This window comes from Coregonus clupeaformis, chromosome 2 (assembly GCF_020615455.1).
Source record: "Coregonus clupeaformis isolate EN_2021a chromosome 2, ASM2061545v1, whole genome shotgun sequence".
Taxonomy (NCBI): domain Eukaryota; kingdom Metazoa; phylum Chordata; class Actinopteri; order Salmoniformes; family Salmonidae; genus Coregonus; species Coregonus clupeaformis.
In genome coordinates, this window is record NC_059193.1 from 9721037 (window position 1) to 9744585 (window position 23549).

Genomic DNA, 23549 nt, shown 5'->3' on the forward strand with positions numbered 1-23549 from the left:
ATCCAAGTAATCAGAGTAGAACATTTATAAAGACTAGTTCAACTTGTGTTCCATTAGAACACCAACAACACCTGTCGCAAGAACATTAACGCAAAAAGTCAAATAGAGCACAATTAGTACCATTATGGAAAACACACGTCAGATAACCCATTCACCAGCAGTTAAATCACATTTGTAATTGTAATAAATTGATATGTACACATAACATGATGCATGTGCATATATATGCCACGAATGAAATGAATACATTGTGTGTGCATGTTAGTATATCTGTTTACGTTTGTACAGAATGTACATTCAGAATGTGGCCACTATTTAGAAGCTAATTAATGGTTTAGTGTACATGTCATTAACCCTGAATAGAGTTTGTTTTTTCAGCACATTTAGAAAATGGTCTAAGTGCTTCTCTAACAGTGTACTAATACTAACATAGTGACCTACTCTACTTTCTACACTAAGACAATAGATTCCAACAGCAAAGTCTGTATAAGCTGATTAGGATACACAGTGACTTTACAGAAAAGGCCATAGGAAGTTAGGCCAAAACCAAATACAAAGCTTTTCCACAGTTAGTCCATGACTGTAATTGTAATAGGAAATGCAAAACCTGTCATTTCCTGTCTTCTGTCTCTTCTTGTAGACTGTTGGAAACACCTCCACACCTTTCTGACCAATCTGCCTTTCCTACTTGGTCACATCATCATGGAGACGGACATCGATAATGAGCCCACCGCACTGCTCCAAGTCACATGACCATTGACACAGTATACTGCAGCTCCACTGGGAGAATGACATGTGACCGAGGCACAGATGGAATGTAGCTGTATAAACAGATGTAGGATCTTAATTTGACCAGTATTGCCACAGCAAAATAATCCTGCAGCAACAGGATTTGAACGTCTAGTCCTTAATGTTGCTTGATCGGTGGTTAGTTTATTAGCTGGCCAAAAGTAGGCTACATGAAAAGTGCAATAGTGTTAAATTAATCATGTGTTATTGTGGGTTTTCAGGGAATTTATGTAAATCAAGAAGCTCATCTGCATTTCCTGCGGTTCAGGAATATCCTCAGCAACAAAAGTGATCAAATTAAGATCCTAAATCTGTAGTGTATCTAGGAATAGCATGTCTGTGTCCTGGCTGGGGCAGGGGTCACCAGGTGACCTTCTAGAGTCTGTGTGGATCCCTGGTCTGTCTTTAACACTGGCTGGTCTTCTTCTTCTCCTCCTGCTTGGCGCTGCTGCTGAGGGAGTCCTGGAGCCTGCGCTGGCGCTCCACACTGTGCCACATTCCGTAGCCAAAGTAGATTAGGAAACCTGGAGGGAAGAAGACAGGAAGACAGGAGACCGAGGAGGCCTGGTTACAAAAGGGTTGACCATCTGCAGGCCTGGGACGAGCCAGCAGATGGACATCTAAATAGATTCACCTCAATGTGTTTGAGGCTTCAGAGATGTTGGATGGCACCTACCCACAGCCATCCATATGGAGAAGCGTATCCAGGTGTCTCCACTCAGCTGGACCATGAGGTAAACATTGACAAATATACTCAGGATGGGGAGAAATGGGATGAGTGGGACCTGTAGGAACAGACAACAGAGAGTCTAACCATCACTAACACACTTTATTGTATCCTACAACTGCAACCTGAGAGCCTGAAACTGACATGGTATGAAATCATTGTACATCATTTTTTGAAAACTGAGGGGTCATGCATGGTGCAGTAGGCTGATTCTGCCTAAAAATATGGTCATCTGTGTAGGTACCATGAAGGAGACCTTCCTGCTGGTTTGAGGCTGTTGACAGATGAGAACCACACAGCCAATGAAGACCACCAGGGACAGGGCCAGACAACACAGGATCCAGGTCTCCATGCGAATTATTGCATATCCATGGTAGGTGGTCAGAGCACTGATCACACACACCACCAACACTGTGGACAGACAATACACAGACTTCACCACAAAGACACTAGTCTGCCTTAAATAATTATCTAAGGCAATGAGTTGTCCACTGCTGGTGAGACAACATCAGATACAAACAACATTGTAACATTGTGGACATTTCAAATCGCCATCATGGAGTTTGAGAGTAAATCAGTGATGCAATGCAAACCTAAGAGGCAGACCGCCATGTTGACCACAGAGGAGGACTGTTCGGTGGGTACCAGTGGAGGTTTGAGCACTGTCTGCAGGGTGGAACCTCCTCCCTTCAGCATGTTGATGTGGGACTCAGACTCCGTCAGCTCTGACTCCCCTTCCGGTGATGTCAGGCCATCCTTCTCCCTGTTACACCCTGGCTTTCCATAGAGCAGATCCGGCTGGTACCTGAAAAAAACGACAGACACTTATTTTGTCTTATTTAGTTTCACAACCGAAAGACTGGAACATTAGTGGTTTGGTATCGTATTTGGTGGGTTTGCTATTAAACCTCTTAGATGTAAAGTCCCCTGTTTAGGGGACCTGTGTGGTTCTGGTACCGGTTCCGACTGACATTTTTGCTTAGAAATTGATCTGTGGACACCGTAGATTGAAATGTCTTGCATTGAGCGGTAGCCCTGATTCTCACTGGCACAGGAGTATGTCCACAGACTGAAGGGGAAACCCAGACACGTCACAGGGGCTATAAAGCTGAGAATATTCTCTCACCACCAAATATGGTAGTGAGAGGAAGTCCAGTCACCAGTAGAGGGATAGGATGGAACCAGGTGAAACTGGCCCGACATTCTGGTAATTTTCTCATCGTTGAAACATCTGATATCAATACATTTTTTCTGTTCCCAAAACTACAATCTGTTACAACCACAGAACACTAAGTTTTATAGATTTGACGCTTTGCCAAAGTTTTAAAAAATTGCGTTGTTTAGAAGGAGTGCAAGGTCGAGTTGAGTTTGTGCCCACGCACACTTCACAGTGGAGGCTTTCCCTAACAGAAATATGCAAATACATGCTACAACGCGCTAATAGGATCTCGCTAGCTCATGCTTGGCTCTGCCCACCTCCTTGCTTGTTCTGTCCTCTATGCTTCATTTGCTCCCACTGTAAACGTCACAGATGAACTATCTTGGGTTAGTTATGAATACACTACATCACCAAAAGTATGTGGACACCTGCTCGTCGAACATCTCATTCCAAAAATCATGGGCATTAATATGGAGTTGGTCCCCCCTTTGCTGCTATAACAGCCTCCACTCTTCTGGGAAGGCTTTCCACTAGATGTTGGAACATTGCTGCAGGGACTTGCTTCCATTCAGCCATGAGCATTAGTGAGGTCGGGCACTGATGTTGGGCGATTAGGCCTGGCTCGCAGTCAGCGTTCCAGTTCATCCCAAAGGTGTTCGATGGAGTTGAGGTCAGAGCTCTGTGCAGGCCAGTCAAGTTCTTCTACACCGATCTCGACAAACCATTTCTGTATGGACCTCGCTTTGTGCACGGTGGCATTGTCATGCTGAAACAGGAAAGGGCCTTCCCCAAACTGTTGCCACAAAGTTGGAAGCACAGAATTGTCTAGAATGTCAGTGTATGCTGTAGCGTTAAGATTCCCCTTCACCGGAACTAAGGGGCCTAGCCCGAACCATGAAAAACAGCCCCAGACCATTATTCCTCCTCCACCAAACTTTACAGTTGGCACTATGCATTAGGGCAGGTAGCGTTCTCCTGGCATCCGCCAAACCCAGATTCGTCTATCGGACTGCCAGATGATGAAGCGTGATTCATCACTTCAGAGAACCCGTTTCCACTGCTCCAGAGTCCAATGGCAGCGCGCTTTACACCACTCCAGCCAACGCTTGGCATTGCGCATGGTGATCTTAGGCTTGTGTGTGGCTGCTTGGCCATGGAAACCCATTTCATGAAGCTCCCGACGAACAGTTCTTGTGCTGAAGTTGCTTCCAGAGGCAGTTTGGAACTCGGTAGTGTGTGTTGCAACCGAGGACAGACAATCTTTAAGCACTACACGCTTCAGCACTCTGCGGTCCTGTTCTGTGGCCTACCACTTAGCGGCTGAGCCATTGTTGCTCCTAGACGTTTCCACTTCACAATAACAGCACTTACAGTTGACCGGGGTAGCTCTAGCAAGGCAGAAATTTGACGAAATGACTTGTTGGAAAGGTGCCACATTGAAAGTGGTGCCACGTTGAAAGTCACTGAGCTCTTCTGTAAGGCCATTCTACTGCCAACGTTTGTCTATGGAGATTGCATGGCGGTGTGCTAAATTTTATACACTTGTCAGCAACGGGTGTGGCTGAAATTGCAGAATCCACTAATTTGAAGTGGTGTCCACATACTATTCAGTTTTGTTGAATAGGGAATACAATATATAATATTTCATATTTTCATATTTTTATCATATATTGTACTGTGTACTTGAGATTTTAACCTTTCTTGGAGTATGCATCATTACTAGTTATTGTTTATGGCCCCCTCATGATAAATAATTACTTTTGGGGATTACATAGATTACATTTTAGATTACATTTAGTTACATTTAAGAGGTTTTTAAGCGACAACACCCTTTCAGTAGAACATATCAGGGGAGCAGTCTGACAACCAAGTAAACCAGCCAGACTGCTCCCCTGAAAACATGTCTCTTAATAGCAAACCCACCAAATACCATGTCAAACCACTAATGTTCCTTTCAGTTGTGAAACAGCATATCACCACATGTTTCTTTTCTCTCCAGTTAAACAAAATAAGACCATGAGTTATTTAAGTATTATTCTGGGTTACGTTAGGTGAAGTAAAACTAGAAAAACTAGAACAGACTGGATTGGTGGTATAGCAGTGAAACACATTGTTTTAATCATACAGGTGGGCATTGTTTTAATCATACAGGTGGGCATTGTTTTAATCATACAGGTAGGCATTGTTTTAATCATACAGGTGGGCATTGTTTTGATCATACAGGTGGGCATTGTTTAGATCATACAGGTGGGCATTGTTTTAATCATACAGGTGGGCATTGTTTTAATCATACAGGTGGGCATTGTTTTAATCATACAGGTAGGCATTGTTTTAATCATACAGGTGGGCATTGTTTTGATCATACAGGTGGGCATTGTTTAGATCATACAGGTGGGCATTGTTTTAATCATACAGGTGGGCATTGTTTTAATCATACAGGTGGGCATTGTTTAGATCATACAGGTGGGCATTGTTTTAATCATACAGGTGGGCATTGTTTTAATCATACAGGTGGGCATTGTTTTAATCATACAGGTAGGCATTGTTTTGATCATACAGGTGGGCATTGTTTAGATCATACAGGTGGGCATTGTTTTGATCATACAGGTGGGCATTGTTTAGATCATACAGGTGGGCATTGTTTTGTTCATTCAGGTGGGCATTGTTTTGTTCATTCAGGTGGGCATTGTTTTGATCATACAGGTGGGCATTGTTTTGATCATACAGGTGGGCATTGTTTTGATCATACAGGTGGGCATTGTTTTGATCATACAGGTGGGCATTGTTTTGTTCATTCAGGTGGGCATTGTTTTGTTCATTCAGGTGGGCATTGTTTTGTTCATTCAGGTGGGCATTGTTTTGTTCATTCAGGTGGGCATTGTTTTGATCATACAGGTGGGCATTGTTTTGATCATACAGGTGGGCATTGTTTTGATCATACAGGTGGGCATTGTTTTGATCATACAGGTGGGCATTGTTTAGATCATACAGGTGGGCATTGTTTTGTTCATTCAGGTGGGCATTGTTTTGTTCATTCAGGTGGGCATTGTTTTGTTCATTCAGGTGGGCATTGTTTTGATCATACAGGTGGGCATTGTTTTGATCATACAGGTGGGCATTGTTTTGATCATACAGGTGGGCATTGTTTTGATCATACAGGTGGGCATTGTTTTGTTCTCCCCTCCCTGTGTTGCACGGTGGGCCCCTAGAGTCAACATGTGACACTGACACTGTGTGATACTTGGGTACATGGCTTCCTGAGTACATGCTGATATTTACTCAAACTTTCTAAACCTACAAGATTAATCTGTCTCAGTCATAATTTTGATGTTTTTCCAAAATACTTCCGAAAGGAATTTAGGCTATGTTGACCAAGAAACACGCTGTTCTGTTTCTGTTTGGAGTCAAAGGGTTATTTCCCTGGAAGACATTCCTCTGAACTTCATAGCCTACAACTCTAAACAGGATGGTGTGTTTCTTGAATCTCGAGTCGCATGCAACGAAAGGTTGAGTAAACATCAGCGTGAACTCAAGAAGTAATTTCACTACTTCCACACAAAGGAAGCATTCAGACCGATTACATCATAGCTCTGATTCAATAACACAAGCTGCATATTACTCTAACAGGGTAATGATATTTGCTTTATTTTCCCATTTTTTATCTGAAGTGACTTACAGTTACCACATATATTCAAGCCGTTCTTGAATTGCGATGGGATTTGGGCATGGCATTTTGAGAAAAAAAAACAAGTTCATTATTCTAGATGTTTATTTATTTAAATTTACAGTATTTGGGTACATCTTCCCATTCTAAATCCACTAATATGGCAGTGTAATGACTTTAAATAATTTGTACCGTTATGATAACATGGTGCCACCAGTAGGAGTAGTAACACCAATGATGGTAACACCAATGACACATTTTAGGTAATTGAGGATTTTTGCTAAAATCTAAGGTAATTAACCCTTTAAAATAATTTACTAAAGTGATATGATTAAGCATGTTGCTCACAATGTGATTTTCCTTCATTTAAATTGAGTAACACCAATGACACTTTTTATTTAGACACACCAAATTATCAATGGAATCCTAAAATGTATGACATACTAAAACTGTTTGATTGGCTAATAATTTTATTTAATATAGACCCTTCCACTGATAACAATTTGCCCCTGGAGAGAATGCTCAAGGTCTGTTTATATCTTTGTTATGAGTGATTTTTAAGGCGGTAACACCAATGACATTAAACTAAGAGACACATTATATTTGTAAAAAAAGTAATATATATATATATATTTGAATAGCCTTTGTTCTTATTGATCTATGCAATATCATACATACTTTTGTTTACTTTCTAGCATTCAAAATGTTAGATATACATCTTTAAATCCCCAAAACACTCATTACTACTGGGACAAGCCAATTTGCTTGCTCTTAGTACTTTAAACGATGCATTAAGGTAAAGTTTTAAATGACATTGTGTTTTATCATTAATAAACAGTTCAGTATAGACAAAAACATGTATAATGTGCAACTATTTGTAATTTTAAAGGGTTTTTCATGGTTGCAAAGCTGAGGGATGCAAATGCCAACGCAATTCAAGAATGACCTATTTAGTATATTTGGCCTTTGTAGGAATCACACCCACAAAGTTGGTGTTGCCAGCACCATGCTCCCACCAACTAAACCACTGGAGAACATACGTTTATAATTAGATAGAAATGAAACATAATAGTTAGGTTAATAGCTGCAAGAGCCCTGTGGATGTATCCCATCTATCACTCACCTGAGAATGAGTACACAAGCAGCAACGAGGGAGTAGGCCAGGAGGGTTCCAATGGACATCATGTCTACTAAGGCTTTCAGGTCAAACAGGAAAGCCATGATCGCTGAGGGAAGGGGACGAGACAGACACAAGTCAGATACAAACTTTCAAAACCATCTCTGTATGTTCATTGTTCATACTTATTCATGACTAATAATGATTACACGGATAACATTTAAGAGTTCAATGAACCAAAATACGACACAACCACAACCCCACTCATTACGTCCTTATGCAGCATATTACAGAGAATTACACAGTCATTAATAAAGCAGGTTTCTAGTCTATTGTCCCAACCAACAGTTAGTAGAAAGTGTTTGGGTGATGCATCATACAGTCCATGATTGCTATTACAGACAGTCACAGACACTGGTGTTTAGGGTATAAGATACAGGTGCCTTCAACCAAAAACTTTCTCAGGGTTCAAATGAAAACTCAGTCTGCATCCCAAATGGCAACCTATTCCCTTTATAGTGCACTACTAGGGCTCTACTACACATAGGGCTCTGGTCAAGAGAAGTGCACTATATAGGGAATAGGGTGCCATTCGGGATACTGCCTCTGTAATCAGCTCCAGATCTATGTTCTTTGGTGTGAGATAGTCTGGGGAGTTGGCTCAGCTCCCTCTCTTGTATCTCAGCACCTGACCACAGTAAGGGACTGATCACCTCTGCATGGTTCAAACATAGACCAGCGGTATGTCAGGAGGCGCTGCTCACAACAAACCCCGACCCCTACCATCCCTCTACCAGGCAGTGTGTACTCTACTGGGTCTACCCACTGGTACCAGCTGCTCTCTGTGCCCGTCCCAAGCCCCACTCCCACCTTAACACGTCCTTAGCACCCCAGGTAAAATAGGTATTTTGACCTCAATGGAACTTCCTGGATGAATAAAGGTTACATAATAAATATAGAAAAAACACCCGCTGGCATCAAAGTCCCTCGACCCTGCATGCTGCAGTCAGCCATCTCACTGGGAGAAACCCTACAGACAGCCCTATATGCCCTTAACCTTATAGCCTGGTAACCTTATAGCTTTATAACCTTATAACCCTAGTCTTATAACCCTATAGCCTTATAACCTTATAACCTTATAGCATTATAACCTTATACCTTATAACCTTATAACCTTATAACCTTATAGCCTTATAACCTTATAACCTTATAGCCTTATAACCTTATAACCCTAGCCTTATAACCTTATAACCTTATAGCCTTATAACCTTATAACCTTATAGCCTTATAACCTTATAACCTTATAGTCTTATAACCTTATAACCCTAGTCTTATAACCTTATAACCTTATAGCCTTATAACCTTATAACCTTATAACCTTATAGCCTTATGACCTTATAACCTTATAACCTTATAGCCTTATAACCTTATAACCTTATAACCTTATAGCCTTATGACCTTATAACCTTATAGCCTTATAGCCTTATAACCTTATAACCTTATAGTCTTATAACCTTATAACCCTAGTCTTATAACCTTATAACCTTATAGCCTTATAACCTTATAACCTTATAACCTTATAGCCTTATGACCTTATAACCTTATAACCTTATAGCCTTATAACCTTATAACCTTATAACCTTATAGCCTTATGACCTTATAACCTTATAGCCTTATAGCCTTATAATTATAACCTTATAGTCTTATAACCTTATAACCCTAGTCTTATAACCTTATAACCTTATAAACGTATAACCTTATAGTCTTATAACCTTATAACCCTAGTCTTATAACCTTATAACCTTATAACCTTATAACCTTATAACCTTATAACCTTATAACCTTATAGTCTTATAACCTTATAACCTTATAACCTTAGCCCTAGTCTCAGTGAGCAGAGCAGAGACATACACCCATGGACTATGCTGAACCTGGAGGAGCTTTCAACTATTAAGTGGGTCTACTGACTGCAGGGCTACAGCACTACTCTGGTCCTCTATAGGTCTGCTGACTGCAGGGCTACAACACTACTCTGGTCCTCTATAGGTCTACTGACTGCAGGGCTACAACACTACTCTGGTCCTCTATAGGTCTGCTGACTGCAGGGCTACAACACTACTCTGGTCCTCTATAGGTCTGAAAACTGCAGGGCTACAACACTACTCTGGTCCTCTATAGGTCTACTGACTGCAGGGCTACAACACTACTCTGGTCCTCTATAGGTCTACTGACTGCAGGGCTACAACACTACTCTGGTCCTCTATAGGTCTGCTGACTGCAGGGCTACAACACTACTCTGGTCCTCTATAGGTCTGCTGACTGCAGGGCTACAACACTACTCTGGTCCTCTATAGGTCTACTGACTGCAGGGCTACAACACTACTCTGGTCCTCTATAGGTCTGCTGACTGCAGGGCTACAACACTACTCTGGTCCTCTATAGGTCTACTGACTGCAGGGCTACAGCACTACTCTGGTCCTCTATAGGTCTACTGACTGCAGGGCTACAACACTACTCTGGTCCTCTATAGGTCTACTGACTGCAGGGCTACAACACTACTCTGGTCCTCTATAGGTCTACTGACTGCAGGGCTACAACACTACTCTGGTCCTCTATAGGTCTACTGACTGCAGGGCTACAACACTACTCTGGTCCTCTATAGGTCTGCTGACTGCAAGGCTACAACACTACTCTGGTCCTCTATAGGTCTGCTGACTGCAGGGCTACAACACTACTCTGGTCCTCTATAGGTCTACTGACTGCAGGGCTACAACACTACTCTGGTCCTCTATAGGTCTACTGACTGCAGGGCTACAACACTACTCTGGTCCTCTATAGGTCTGCTGACTGCAGGGCTACAACTCTACTCTGGTCCTCTAGGGTTGAGGGAGTTTACGCTGGCTTTTGTCTGTCTTCTGATCAGAGATTGATAGGCCTGGCTGGGTAACCAGCTGTGTGGCTTCTCTGATAAATTAATTGATCAGTTAGGAACAACAGAGGGATTCAAAAGCCTTGAGGACTGGAGCTGTGTACCCCTGCTCTACTGATAATTAGGCCTACTACTATGCCTAACTGAATGGATGGGGCATGTCCATCCAGAGAGTTTGATTGATGTGAAAGGGATTTTTCCATCATGCTTCCACCACCAGCAGCACATCATTGGCATGCAGTCATCACCAGTGCAGAATCAGATGCACAATGTTGACCCAACGATGACACAACGTAACCACACCAGACGAGATGCCACACCAGGCCTCCTCAGGAGCTTACCCGCGGTAGTGCCCGCCGCCATGGTGGCAGTCACAGGCGACTGGCGCTTACTCACTTGGGAAAGAAATTTGAACAGTAAGCCATCTCGTGCCATGGCAAAGAGAATGCGGGGCAGAGGGAACATGGAGCCCAACAGGCTAGGGAGAGAAAGGGGTCAGGGTTCAAACACAAGGCACTCTGAAAAGGAATGGACACCTGCACAACTGTGAAATAATAAAGTGTACGTCTGTACCAAGCCCGCAAAACTCTGACCAAATAGGACTGAAGCTTCTACAAATGTTTTGACCAATCATAATTAATCAAAACATGGGTTGGGGGGACATTTTGGTGAATTTCCACAGTCACCGGACTTGTTACTCTCTTTTTGGGAGATTTTATCTGCATAATTTCCTTTCACAGTTGATTGGTGGATACAGTTTCAGCAGCAGTGATGTCAAAGCACTTTCCCCAGCTCTCACCTGCAACTACACCGGAGCTCATTGTGGCAATAAGCGGGGTCTTCGTCTTAGGATTGATTCGGGCTAAGGCTTTGAAAAGCACCCCATCCTCTGCCATAGCATAGATTACACGTGGCATAGGGAAAATGGAACCCAGCAGACTGCATGGAACAGCAGAGACATGCACAAGGACCAACACGTTAGTCAGGAGCCCCCAACACACACCAACACTTACACAATACACACACACACCCACAATACACACACGAAAGTCACTTCAGCAAAGCTAAAGAGCATAATAACAGAGAGTGTCTTTCTTGTCTTATGGCCCCATTCGTCCAACGGTCGCTGACAGCATCTCCACTATATCACCTTTCCTGAACCTCTCTGAAGGTTATTGCAAATAGGACATTGCTCAGGTGTTATTTTGCAGACTTTAAAAGGCCTGAGGGAAGACCCAGAGGACCCAGAAGACCCAGAGGACCCAGAAGACCCAGAGGACCCAGAAGACCCAGAGGAGAGGAGAGTTATTGATGTATTAATGGGCTTAATACCAATATGTACAGTATATCAGGATTCCCCAATAGGCAGCCGGCGGGTTCTTTTATTTATTATTAAATCAGCAAAAAATGCATATTTAGAAAATCTGTTCCCAATTATTCCCACGCATAAATAGAGAGGCATACAGTGGGGGAAAAAAGTATTTAGTCAGCCACCAATTGTGCAAGTTCTCCCACTTAAAAAGATGAGAGAGGCCTGTAATTTTCATCATAGGTACATGCCAACTATGACAGACAAATTGAGGGGAAAAAATCCAGAAAATCACATTGTAGGATTTTTTATGAATTTATTTGCAAATTATGGTGGAAAATAAGTATTTGGTCACCTACAAACAAGCAAGATTTCTGGCTCTCACAGACCTGTAACTTCTTCTTTAAGAGGCTCCTCTGTCCTCCACTCGTTACCTGTATTAATGGCACCTGTTTGAACTTGTTAGCAGTATAAAAGACACCTGTCCACAACCTCAAACAGTCACACTCCAAACTCCACTATGGCCAAGACCAAAGAGCTGTCAAAGGACACCAGAAACAAAATTGTAGACCTGCACCAGGCTGGGAAGACTGAATATGCAATAGGTAAGCAGCTTGGTTTGAAGAAATCAACTGTGGGAGCAATTATTAGGAAATGGAAGACATACAAGACCACTGATAATTTCCCTCGATCTGGGGCTCCACGCAAGATCTCACCCCGTGGGATCAAATTGATCACAAGAACGGTGAGCAAAAATCCCAGAACCACATGGGGGGACCTAGTGAATGACCTGCAGTGAGCTGGGACCAAAGTAACAAAGCCTACCATCAGTAACACACTACGCCGCCAGGGACTCAAATCCTGCAGTGCGAGACGTGTCCCCCTGCTTAAGCCAGTACATGTCCAGGCCCGTCTGAAGTTTGCTAGAGTGCATTTGGATGATCCAGAAGAGGATTGGGAGAATGTCATATGGTCAGATGAAACCAAAATATAACTTTTTGGTAAAAACTCAACTTGTCGTGTTTGGAGGACAAAGAATGCTGAGTTGCATCCAAAGAACACCATACCTACTGTGAAGCATGGGGGTGGAAACATCATGCTTTGGGGCTGTTTTTCTGCAAAGGGACCAGGACGACTGATCCGTGTAAAGGAAAGAATGAGTGGGGCCATGTATCATGAGATTTTGAATGAAAACCTCCTTCCATCAGCAAGGGCATTGAAGATGAAACGTGGCTGCGTCTTTCAGCATGACAATGATCCCAAACACACCGCCCGGGCAACGAAGGAGTGGCTTCGTAAGAAGCATTTCAAGGTCCTGGAGTGGCCTAGCCAGTCTCCAGATCTCAACCCCATAGAAAATCTTTGGAGGGAGTTGAAAGTCTGTGTTGCCCAGCGACAGCCCCAAAACATCACTGCTCTAGAGGAAATCTGCATGGAGGAATGGGCCAAAATACCAGCAACAGTGTGTGAACACCTTGTGAAGACTTACAGAAAACGTTTGACCTGTGTCATTGCCAACAAAGGGTATATAACAAAGTATTGAGAAACTTTTGTTATTGACCAAATACTTATTTTCCACCATAATTTGCAAATATATTCATTACAAATCCTACAATGAGATTTTCTGGATTTTTTTTTCTCAATTTGTCTGTCATAGTTGACGTGTACCTATGATGAAAATTACAGGCCTCTCTCATCTTTTTAAGTGGGAGAACTTGCACAATTGGTGGCTGACTAAATACTTTTTTTCCCCACTGTATGTGATTGTATCCCAATGTAATCAAGGTTTGAAATTATTCCGTTTTTGTCAAATACTATATCTGTTTGGATATTTGTGGTCAATTTTTGTGTACAAATTATTTATAACTATTTCTGGCCCCCGACCATCCACTGAAGAAAAAAATCGGCCCACAGGGGAATCTAGTTGGGGACACCTGCTTTATGATCCACCTTGACTTAATAAGGTATATACAGTGTATTCGTAAAGTATTCGGACCCCTTGACTTTTTCCACATTTTGTTACGTTACAGCCATATTCTAAAATGGATGAAATAGTTTTTTCCCCCATCAATCTACACACAATACCCCATAATGACTCCCAAGTGGCGCAGCGGTCTAAGGCACTGCATCTCAGTGCTTGAGGCGTCACTACAGACACCCTGGTTCGATTCCAGGCTGTATCACAACCGGCCGTGATTGGGAGTCCAATAGGGCGGCGCACAATTGGCCCAGCGTCGTCCGGGTTTGGCCGGTGTAGGCCGTCATTGTAAATAAGAATTTGTTCTTAACTGACTTGCCTAGTTAAATAAAGGAAAAATATATAAAAGATGACAAAGCAAAAACAGGTTTTTAGAAATGTTAGCAAATGTATTACAAATAAAAATAAAAAACTCTGTCAGAGTGACCATCGGGTTCTTGGTCACCTCCCTGACCAAGGCCCTTCATCCCCGATTGTTCAGTTTGGCTGGGCGGCCAGCTCTAGGATGAGTCTTGGTGGTTCAAAACTTCTACCATTTAAGAATGATGGAGGCCACTGTGTTCTTGGGGACCTTCAATGCTGCAGAAATTGTTTGGTACCCTTCCCCAGATCTGTGCCTCGACACAATCCTGTCTCGGAGCTCTACGGACAATTCCTTCGACCTCATGGCTTGGTTTTTGCTCTGACATGCACTGTCAACTGTGGGACCTTATATAGACAGGTGTGTGCCTTTCCAAATTCCATATCCAATCAATTGAATTTATCACAGGTGGACTCCAATCAAAGTTGTAGAAACATCTCAAGGATGATCAATGGAAACAGGATGCACCTGAGCTCAATTTCGAGTCTCGTAGCAAAGGGTTTGAATACTTATGTAAATGTGTAAGATTCAAAAAACCTGTTTTCACTTTGTCATTATGGGGTATTGTGTGTAGATTGATGAGGAAAAAATAGATATTTAATCAATTTTAGAATAAGGCTGTAACGTAACAAAATGTGGAAAAAGGGAAGTGGTCTGAACACTTTCCGAATGCAATGTATTGCGCAATAATGATTTAAGTAGAGTTGTCAGAGATTGATGTGATATATGAGTTACAGTATGAGGCTCTATAGTGGGAAGCCCAGGACCAAGGAAGGAACTCAGTGAACCAAAGGATAAGAAAGCCAGAAACAGAACATGCTTAGACTGTTGTATTGAAACAGTGCCAAGTCAAACGGCCTATCATCAACCCAGAGATATAGCACATCAAGACAGGCAGTTCTCTCAAAGCAATAGGACTGCAGCTTGGCAGGTAGGACAATTAACAATGAGAATCAGTCCAACACATAGACAGTCATTGTAGATTTCACATTATTTTGGGCTGGAAAGGCTAGTTGCCTTGATAATAATGCTCAATGTTATAGATCTGTTTGAACTCTAAAACAATTAAAAACCTGTTATTTTATATATTACTATGTCTTTATTGAGTCTCATCACATTTGACCTAACGGAAAGCTACACGGTAAGCATCCTGTGAATAGCATCACATTCAAGCATGTATAGGAAATGTCCATTACCTGGTTGACAGGGCACACAGTGACCCCACAGCCACCAGATATTTAGCCGGGCCCCAGCCCACGTACTCAAAGGCCATGGGCAAGGGGCTCTTTTCATCCAGTAGGTAGTAGGGCATCATGAGGGTGAGGGCAGCAGACACACCGAAGTATGCCAGGAAGCACACCGTCAGGGACACCACAATGCCGATGGGAATGGCCTTCTGAGGGTTCCTTACCTCCTCACCTGGTGTATACACACACACACAGATACAGATCAAATTCAGATTCAGATCCCCAAGTGGTTTAGGTTGACCTCTGTGATTATTTGACTCTGCAGCAATGTACCTCGTTGATCCATGATAGTGCATGTTTTGAGAGGGAATGATCTACATTGATGATGGGTATTGTCTTAAAAGACACACCTGTTGTTGCGATGCAGTCAAATCCGACAAAGGCATAGAAGCAGGTGGCAGCTCCAGCCAGGGTCCCACTGAAGCCAAAGGGCATGAACCCCCCTGCACCATAATCACTGGTCACATTAGCAGTCACAGACAGGTTCCTGGAATACATACAGTACGTAAACAGAGGGGCATACGGAAACGTAACTGCCTCATTTCAGTGTTCATATTATTAGTAGTGGGACATATGGTGATTGATTGTGAGCATATACAAGTATAGATTATTATCATGCATAATTATTTTATTTTTGTAAACATACAGTGCCTTCAGAAAGTATTCACACCTCTTGACTTTTTCCACATTTGTGTTGTGTTACAGCCAGAACTTAAAATGGATTATTTCAAAATGAAAAACTGAAATGTCTTGTCAATAAGTATTGAACCCCTTTGTTATGGCAAGCCTAAATAAGTTCAGGAGTAAAAATGTGCTTAATAAGTCACATAATACGTTGCATATTCTGTGTGTGATAATAGTGTTTAACGTGATTTTTGAATGACTACCTCATCTCTGTACCCCACACATCCAATTATCTGTAAGGTCCGTCCCTCAGTCAAGCAGTGAATTTCAAACACAGATTCAACCACAAAGACCAGGGAAAGGGCACCTATTGGAAGATGGGTAAACATTTTAGAAAATAAGACATTGAATGTCCCCTTGAGAATGGTGAAGTTATTAATTACACTTAGGATGGTGTATCAATACACCCAGTCACTACAAAGATAAAGGAGTCCTTCCTAACTCAGTTGCCAGAGAGGACGGAAACCGCTCAGGGATTTCACCATGAGGCCAATAGTGACTTTAAAACAGTTGCAGTTTAATGGCTGTGATAGGAGACAACTGAGGATGATTCAACAACATTGTAGTTACTCCACAATACTAACTTAATTGACAGAGTGAAAAGAAGGAAGCCTGTACAGAATAAAAATATTCCAAAACATGCATCCTGTTTGCAACAAGGCACTAAAGTCCTGTATCCCACTGCTGGCTTGCCTCTGAAGCTAAGCAGGGTTGGTCCTGGTCTGTCCCTGGATGGTAGACCAGATGCTGCTGGAAGTGGTGTTGGAGGGCCGGTCTAAAAACAAATATCATAATGCCCCAGGGCAGTGATTGGGGACATTACCCTGTGTAAGATGCCGTCTTTCGGATGGGACGTTAAACAGGTGTCCTGACTCTGATCACTAAAGATCGCATGGCACTTATTGTAAGAGTAGGGCTGTTAACCCTGTCCTGGCTAAATTCCCAATCTGGCCCTCATACCATCATGGCCACCTAATCATCCCCAGCTTCTAATTGCCTCAATTATCTCCCCTGTAACTATTCCCCAGGTCATTGCTGTAAATGAGAATGTTTTCTCAGTCAACTTACCTGGTAAAATAAGGGTTAAATATAAAAATATAAAAATAATTAAGACTGAAAAAATATGGCAAAGCAATTAACATTTTGTCCTGAATATGAAGTGTTATGTTTGGGGCAAATCCAAAACGTCACATTACTGAGTACCACTCTCCATATTTTCAAGCATAGTGGTGGCTGCGTCATGTTATGGGTAATCGTTAAGGACTGGGGAGTTTTTAAAGATAAAAAAAGAAATGAAATGGAGCTAAGCACAGGCAAAATCCTAGACGAAAACCTGATTAAGTCTACTTTCCACCAGACACTGGGAGATTAATTCACCTTTCAGCAGGACAATAACCTAAAACACAAGGCCAAATCTACATTGGAGTTGCTTACCAAGAAGACAGTGAATGTTCCTGAATGGCCGAGTTACAGTTTTGACTTAAATCTGTTTGAAAATCTATGGCAAAACCTGAAAATGGTTGTCTAGCAATGATCAACAACAAATTTGACAGAGCTTGAAGAATTTTGGAAAATAATAATGGGCAAATGTTGCACAATCCAGGTGTGGAAAGATCTAGAGACTCACAGCTGTAATAACTGCCAAAGGTGATTCTAACATGTTTTGACTCAGGGTGTTGAATACTTATGTAATCAAGATATATTAGTGTTTTATTTTTCCTACATTTATTACAAATGTTAGAGTTTTGTCTTCCATTCTGACATTACAGAGTATTCTTTGTAGATCGTTGACAAAAAATTACAATTAAATTCATTTTAATCCCACTTTGTAACACAACAAAATGTGGAAAAGTCAAGGGGTGTGAATACCTTCTGAAGACACATCATGTATTTATTGAGACAGGACAGTGAAGAGGAGATTTTGAGTCATAAGAGTATGGGTTGGACCCATGAACCTATGCTGACTCTGTGCCAGGGTCCGCGGCACTAACCGCTGCACCACACAAACCACATCCATCAGGAATCTTGTGAAACACTTAGTGTCCTCACAATAGTCAGGTCACCTCCAATCCTTACCGTTTGACAATGGTGACATTGATGAGAGTTTCTTCAGAGATTTTCCAGTTGAGTGGGTCTCCCTTCACGAAGCCAGAGACGATGACAAACAGGAGCACCAGCACGTTGACAGCAGTGAAGACCTTGTTCACCCAGGCTGACTCCTTCACCCCAAACGACAGGAGGCCTGAGGGAGAAAATAAAGAAGAAGAATATAGAATATAGAGTCCAACATTCTCCACATCAGCGACTCAACTTACTGAACACATACACAGTGTCATGTGCAGGGTTGGGGGAGTAAATGATTACATGTAATCTGATTACCCAAAAAAACTGTAACTGTAATCCGTTACGTTACCAGCTAGAATATTGTAATCTGATCACACATACTTTTGAAAAACTAGATGATTACTTCTTTGATTACTTTTAAATTCGGAAAGGATGTTTGCGAAAAAAAATACAATAACAAGTTTAAGTTTAAGTTTGACTACAATTCAGAGACCACTATGATGATACACCAAATGTGTTTGATGGATCCGTTTTGTCTTCTTCTAATGCCTCTTAAGGGGAAAGTCATACAAAAGTAACTGAAAGTAATCAGATTACGTTACTGAGTTTGGGTAATCCAAAAATTAAGTTACTGATTACAATTTTAGACATGTAACTGTAACGGATTGCATTTAGAAAGTAACCTACCCAACCCTGGGCTTGAGACATTAGAGTGTCCATGATATGTGAAGAATGTTACACACCTCCAGCACATGCATTGAGTAAAGGTGAAATATGTATCTTACATCTTGTTTAATACCTGCAACTATGATCTGAGATTATGTATTTAGTGTTACATAACACATACATTACATAACACATACTTTAATTAAGTCTCTGGTGTTTTGAAACATTTCTTGTCATTTTGGCAGGTGATCCAAACAGAAAGGTCTATTATTATCATATTCTAACTCTAGGTAACTAACACCGCTACTCCCAGTATCTAAGACCTTTAGAACAGCAAACATTGCATCGCTATGGAGGTTTGCCTCCGGAACATTGGAGTAATCCAATCACTGCATTTGAGAGTTTTTGGCTCAGCAGCAGTGAAAACACATGATGACATTTAACAGTTTCTGATTGTTTCACAGAAAAGTCTTGTTGACATCGACACACCGTGTCCCTCTGAAAGTGGTGAACTCTCTAGCCATGTCAAGCTCCTGTGTAGTGTGTAATGTGTAACGGTAGCTACAGAGGGCTTGTCAGTTGTCCTGAACAGAGAGGAGCACCTCTGCCTGGGTAGCTCTGACACAAGGTAGACGTTCAGGGAAAGAGGGCCTCTCCACCATGTCAGTACTACCACTCATAAAACAACGTTTTGCCATTCCTTATTACATTGAAGATGTGGAACAAAATATTGCTGCTAAGACGAGTGCCCATTGATATGGAAAAGATACCCATTCCAATTTCTGTTGATATAAACTTCAGACAGTCAGGGGATGAGATGTAGTTTACGTCCCAAATGACACCATAATCCCTATATAGTGCACTACTTTTGATCAGGGCCCTATGGCCCTAAATTAGTGCATTACAAAGAGAATAGGGTGCCATTTGGGATGCAGAAGTAGAGTTCTAAACAGGAGCTCCGTTAGCCACAGTTGCTACAGTACTTTACCTGACAGAAGTAGAGTTCTAAACAGGAGCTCAGTTAGCCACAGTTGCTACAGTACTTTACCTGACAGAAGTAGAGTTCTAAACAGGAGCTCAGTTAGCCACAGTTGCTACAGTACTTTACCTGAAAGAAGTAGAGTTCTAAACAGGAGCTCAGTTAGCCACAGTTGCTACAGTACTTTACCTGAAAGAAGTAGAGTTCTAAACAGGAGCTCAGTTAGCCACAGTTGCTACAGTACTTTACCTGAAAGAAGTAGAGTTCTAAACAGGAGCTCAGTTAGCCACAGTTGCTACAGTACTTTACCTGACAGAAGTAGAGTTCTAAACAGGAGCTCAGTTAGCCACAGTTGCTACAGTACTTTACCAGAAAGAAGTAGAGTTCTAAACAGGAGCTCAGTTAGCCACAGTTGCTACAGTACTTTACCTGACAGAAGTAGAGTTCTAAACAGGAGCTCAGTTAGCCACAGTTGCTACAGTACTTTACCTGAAAGAAGTAGAGTTCTAAACAGGAGCTCAGTTAGCCACAGTTGCTACAGTACTTTACCTGACAGAAGTAGAATGAGACAGACTGCAAAGAAGTCTGGGTACTGAGCCAGGCCTGGAGAGTTCATACTGAAGTAGGTCTTGCAGAACGTCTCAATGTGTCCTCCAATCAGCTCATCAAACGTCCCACTCCAAGCCCTGGCCACACTGGAGGTGCCTGTGAAAGGGGAATATTGAGTAGAATTGTTCTACCTTTATGTTTCATTAGCATTGTCAAACTCAGCATAGTATCTGTTACTTCAAAAGAAAAGTTCATGTGGGCAGTATAGTATATTTAGACCACTATAACAAACTCACCTATCACATAGGAGAGGATGAGGTTCCAGCCAGTGATGAAGGCCCACAGCTCTCCAACAGTTACATAGCTGTACAGGTAGGCAGAGCCAGTCTTGGGCACACGGGCTCCAAACTCAGCGTAGCAGAGGCCAGCCATGACAGAGGCCAGGGCAGCGATGAGGAAGGAGACCACGATGCTGGGGCCTGAGTTTCCCTTGGCCACCTCTCCAGCCAGGACATAGACCCCAGCCCCCAGGGTGCTGCCTACGCCCAGGGCAATGAGGTCCACAGTACCCAGGCAACGGCACAGCTTGGAGTCCTCCAGACTGTTGAGGTCCACTACCTTCCTCCTCACCAGGGAGCGGCCGAACGACAACACATGACCCATCATCCTGCCAACAAGGACTGGGGGGGGGGGGTCGTGGGGAGAGAACATGGTTTAGTGTGTGTGTGTGTGTGTGTATAGTGCGGCACACAGTATATGGTTCGACACAGAACACAGACAAAAGCTGAATAAATGCTTTTTCTTTATTATAGTATTAAAGCTACAATTCAAGGGAGGGGAATCAAGCCAGTTGAGTTCACACCATGGTTACTATTGATGTTCTTGCTGTATATATTTGGATAGGGGCTCGTTTTTGCATTCAGGAGGAAAATCCATTGTGAAGCCTGAAGTCTTTCAGCATGCCAGTTTGTTTTGGCACGGGGCTTCCTCTGAGTTTGAGCAGCCCTTTCTAAAAAGTCCCCTCATGAATCCTATAAAAACGCCTCAAGCTGCAATTACATAACCTGGGAAATAAAAACCAAGGCCAGATTTTGACAGCTGAAAGCCGTTAAGAGCAAACCATTGATTAACCATGACATATGTGTGTCAGAAGATGAAAGTATTGGCCAACACTTTGCTGTCACTATCGCAGATCCTCATTGTAACCTCATTATAACCCTTTGTCCGGGGGTACGGTGCATGCAGACCTATACTGGGGTCAGAAATGGCACCCTATTCCCTTTATAGTGCACTACTTTTGACCAAGGCCCATCAAAGGTAGTGCACTATTAAGGGAATAGTGTGCCATTTGGGACACAAACCTAAAGACTCAAACGGCTGAACAGGGGGCCTGAATGTACTCATATGATATAATAGGGCCATTACTTTGGCTCTGGTTACTAATTGCTGTACCGTACATCTATAAAGAGAAAATGTGGAAGTTCAAACGTATAGCCTCGCTGAGTTTTAATGCAACACTGTCTCTTTGTATTACTTTGATTGTTGAGGAGCCTCCCAACAAAATCTTTCAACAAACATATTTATATCCAGGTTTTTCATTTGATGTAGTCTAGGTCTATGAGTTGGAGTAAAGAACTGTTTGTACCCGCTGCTCTCTAATGAATAGTTTCAGCATGTGATTGAAGTTAAATCTTCTTATTTTCAACCAGCACATTTAGCATCTGTGTTTTTAATTAACACTGACTACCATCTCACTGTGTTTTTAATTAACACTGACTACCATCTAACTGTGTTTTTAATGAACACTGACTACCATCTCACTGTGTTTTTAATGAACACTGACTACCATCTCACTGTGTTTTTAATTAACACTGACTACCATCTCACTGTGTTTTTAATTAACACTGACTACCATCTCACTGTGCATGGTTGCCCATTAAAGTGCGTCCCTTTTCATCTAAGAGAAATGCCATGCTCCATCTGACAGCACATTAACATACCAATCTGACCTCTATTATGGCCAATTCAGAATACAGTTGAGTTGCACTAAACAGTGGGAAGGTCCTCATAATGCCCCACCACGTCCCTTTGATAGAGGCTGCCATGTAACACTTTAAGTACTACCATTATAAAAGCTGACATTGTAAACAGTTATTAAAAATTTTCAGCAGTTATTACAACTTTTTCAGCAGTTATTACAACTTTTTAAACAGTTATTACAACTTTTTAAGCAGTTATTACAACTTTTTCAGCAGTTATTACAACTTTTTAAGCAGTTATTACAACTACGAGCTAACATTACAACTCATACACATATAATATCAAGTGGGCCCCGAAGTCGACAATTCAAATCAATAGATGGATTTATAGATAGATAGAATGCATATTATGTCTACAAGTATATGCAGACTCCTCATAACGCAACACCTACCTGTCAGGAAGACAAAGACGAATGTATGGTATTCAAGTTTCAACTTTGTTATATATGGAGTCACTCAAAGGTCCTGTGCACCTCACGCGGACCGGACGGATAACTTCCCTAGATTCCTCTCCTACAGGAAGTCACAGGGAAGCATGCCACACAGGGAGCGCATGGACTACAGACATGGATCAGGCTCTATGTAAAGTTCACTACCTCTGTCTGTCACTCCCTACAGCTCAAGTTCTCTGACATGTAAACCAGCGTAGAGTGCCAGGCTATTTTTTACTCCTCCCCAAAATATCTTTCTTCATAAGCTCTGCCCCTGCCATGCCCCTGGCCCGAGCTACTGAACCATCACCACTACGGTACGGTGACGCCCCCCTGAGGAGGGAGGGAACAGGGGAGGAGGAATGGGTGGATAATAGGTAATGAGGGAGGGCGGGAGAGGGTATCTGGTCCACGATTGTGTTCAGAGGGAGGCAATAATGCACCACAATAAGTCCACATCTTCAGGTCAACAGCCCACACACCATGAGAGGGGGAGGGAGAGGGAGAGCAGCCATCTTTCTCTCTCTCTCCTTTTTTACTTAAAAAATGTTATTTCTAATGCACACACAGGCAAGACAGAACCCAGCTGCCTGGGTACTTACTGACCACTGATAAATGGTTAGGCAACTAACATTGACAAACATTGAAACAGACACATCTGTTTGCCCAGTGCCGCCTAGGGGAGTGCTGCTAAAAGCATGGGTGCTGATTGGTCAATGAAGGGTGGAGGAGCTGCTAGTACCAGAGGTATAGAGTCCTTTTAATGGAAGACAGTTGCACAATGTTCCCTTCGCAACTACAGTCACGGCCATCAAAGTATTGAATCAATACTACCACACAGACCCACTTACATACTG

The 23549-nt window shown here is 42.3% G+C and overlaps 1 protein-coding gene across 2 annotated transcripts; it reads right to left on the minus strand.

Moving 5' to 3' along the window:
* Positions 1–1042: 1042 nt before the first annotated feature.
* Positions 1043–22910, minus strand: slc7a2 (solute carrier family 7 member 2). 2 transcript variants are annotated; one of them, XM_041904093.2, is made up of 12 exons: positions 22654–22910; positions 20519–20902; positions 20223–20378; positions 18041–18206; positions 15631–15767; positions 15230–15452; positions 11185–11324; positions 7463–7565; positions 2110–2321; positions 1761–1927; positions 1466–1574; positions 1043–1313 (listed from the first exon to the last, which is right to left on the minus strand). In XM_041904093.2, the coding sequence occupies exons 2-12, from the start codon at positions 20886–20888 to the stop codon at positions 1195–1197; spliced, it is 1902 nt and encodes a 633-aa protein (XP_041760027.1). In that variant the 5' UTR covers positions 20889–20902; positions 22654–22910; the 3' UTR covers positions 1043–1194. The 2 variants fall into 2 exon arrangements, with proteins under 2 accessions (XP_041760027.1, XP_041760028.1); XM_041904094.2 differs by lacking the exon at positions 11185–11324 and adding an exon at positions 10727–10863 and having other exon boundaries at positions 22654–22907.
* Between the last annotated feature and the right edge of the window lie 639 nt (positions 22911–23549).

Bases quoted from the DNA above. Each gene is read 5' to 3' on its own strand.
- slc7a2 (XM_041904093.2), bottom strand. From the start codon at position 20,888: ATGATGGGTCATGTGTTGTCGTTCGGCCGCTCCCTGGTGAGGAGGAAG. The intron at 20,379-20,518 runs GTGAGTTTGTTA...CCCCTTTCACAG, and splicing joins CATCCTCTCCTATGTGATAG to GCACCTCCAGTGTGGCCAGG. The intron at 18,207-20,222 runs GTAAAGTACTGT...TTTCTCCCTCAG, and splicing joins TCTCATTCTACTTCTGTCAG to GCCTCCTGTCGTTTGGGGTG.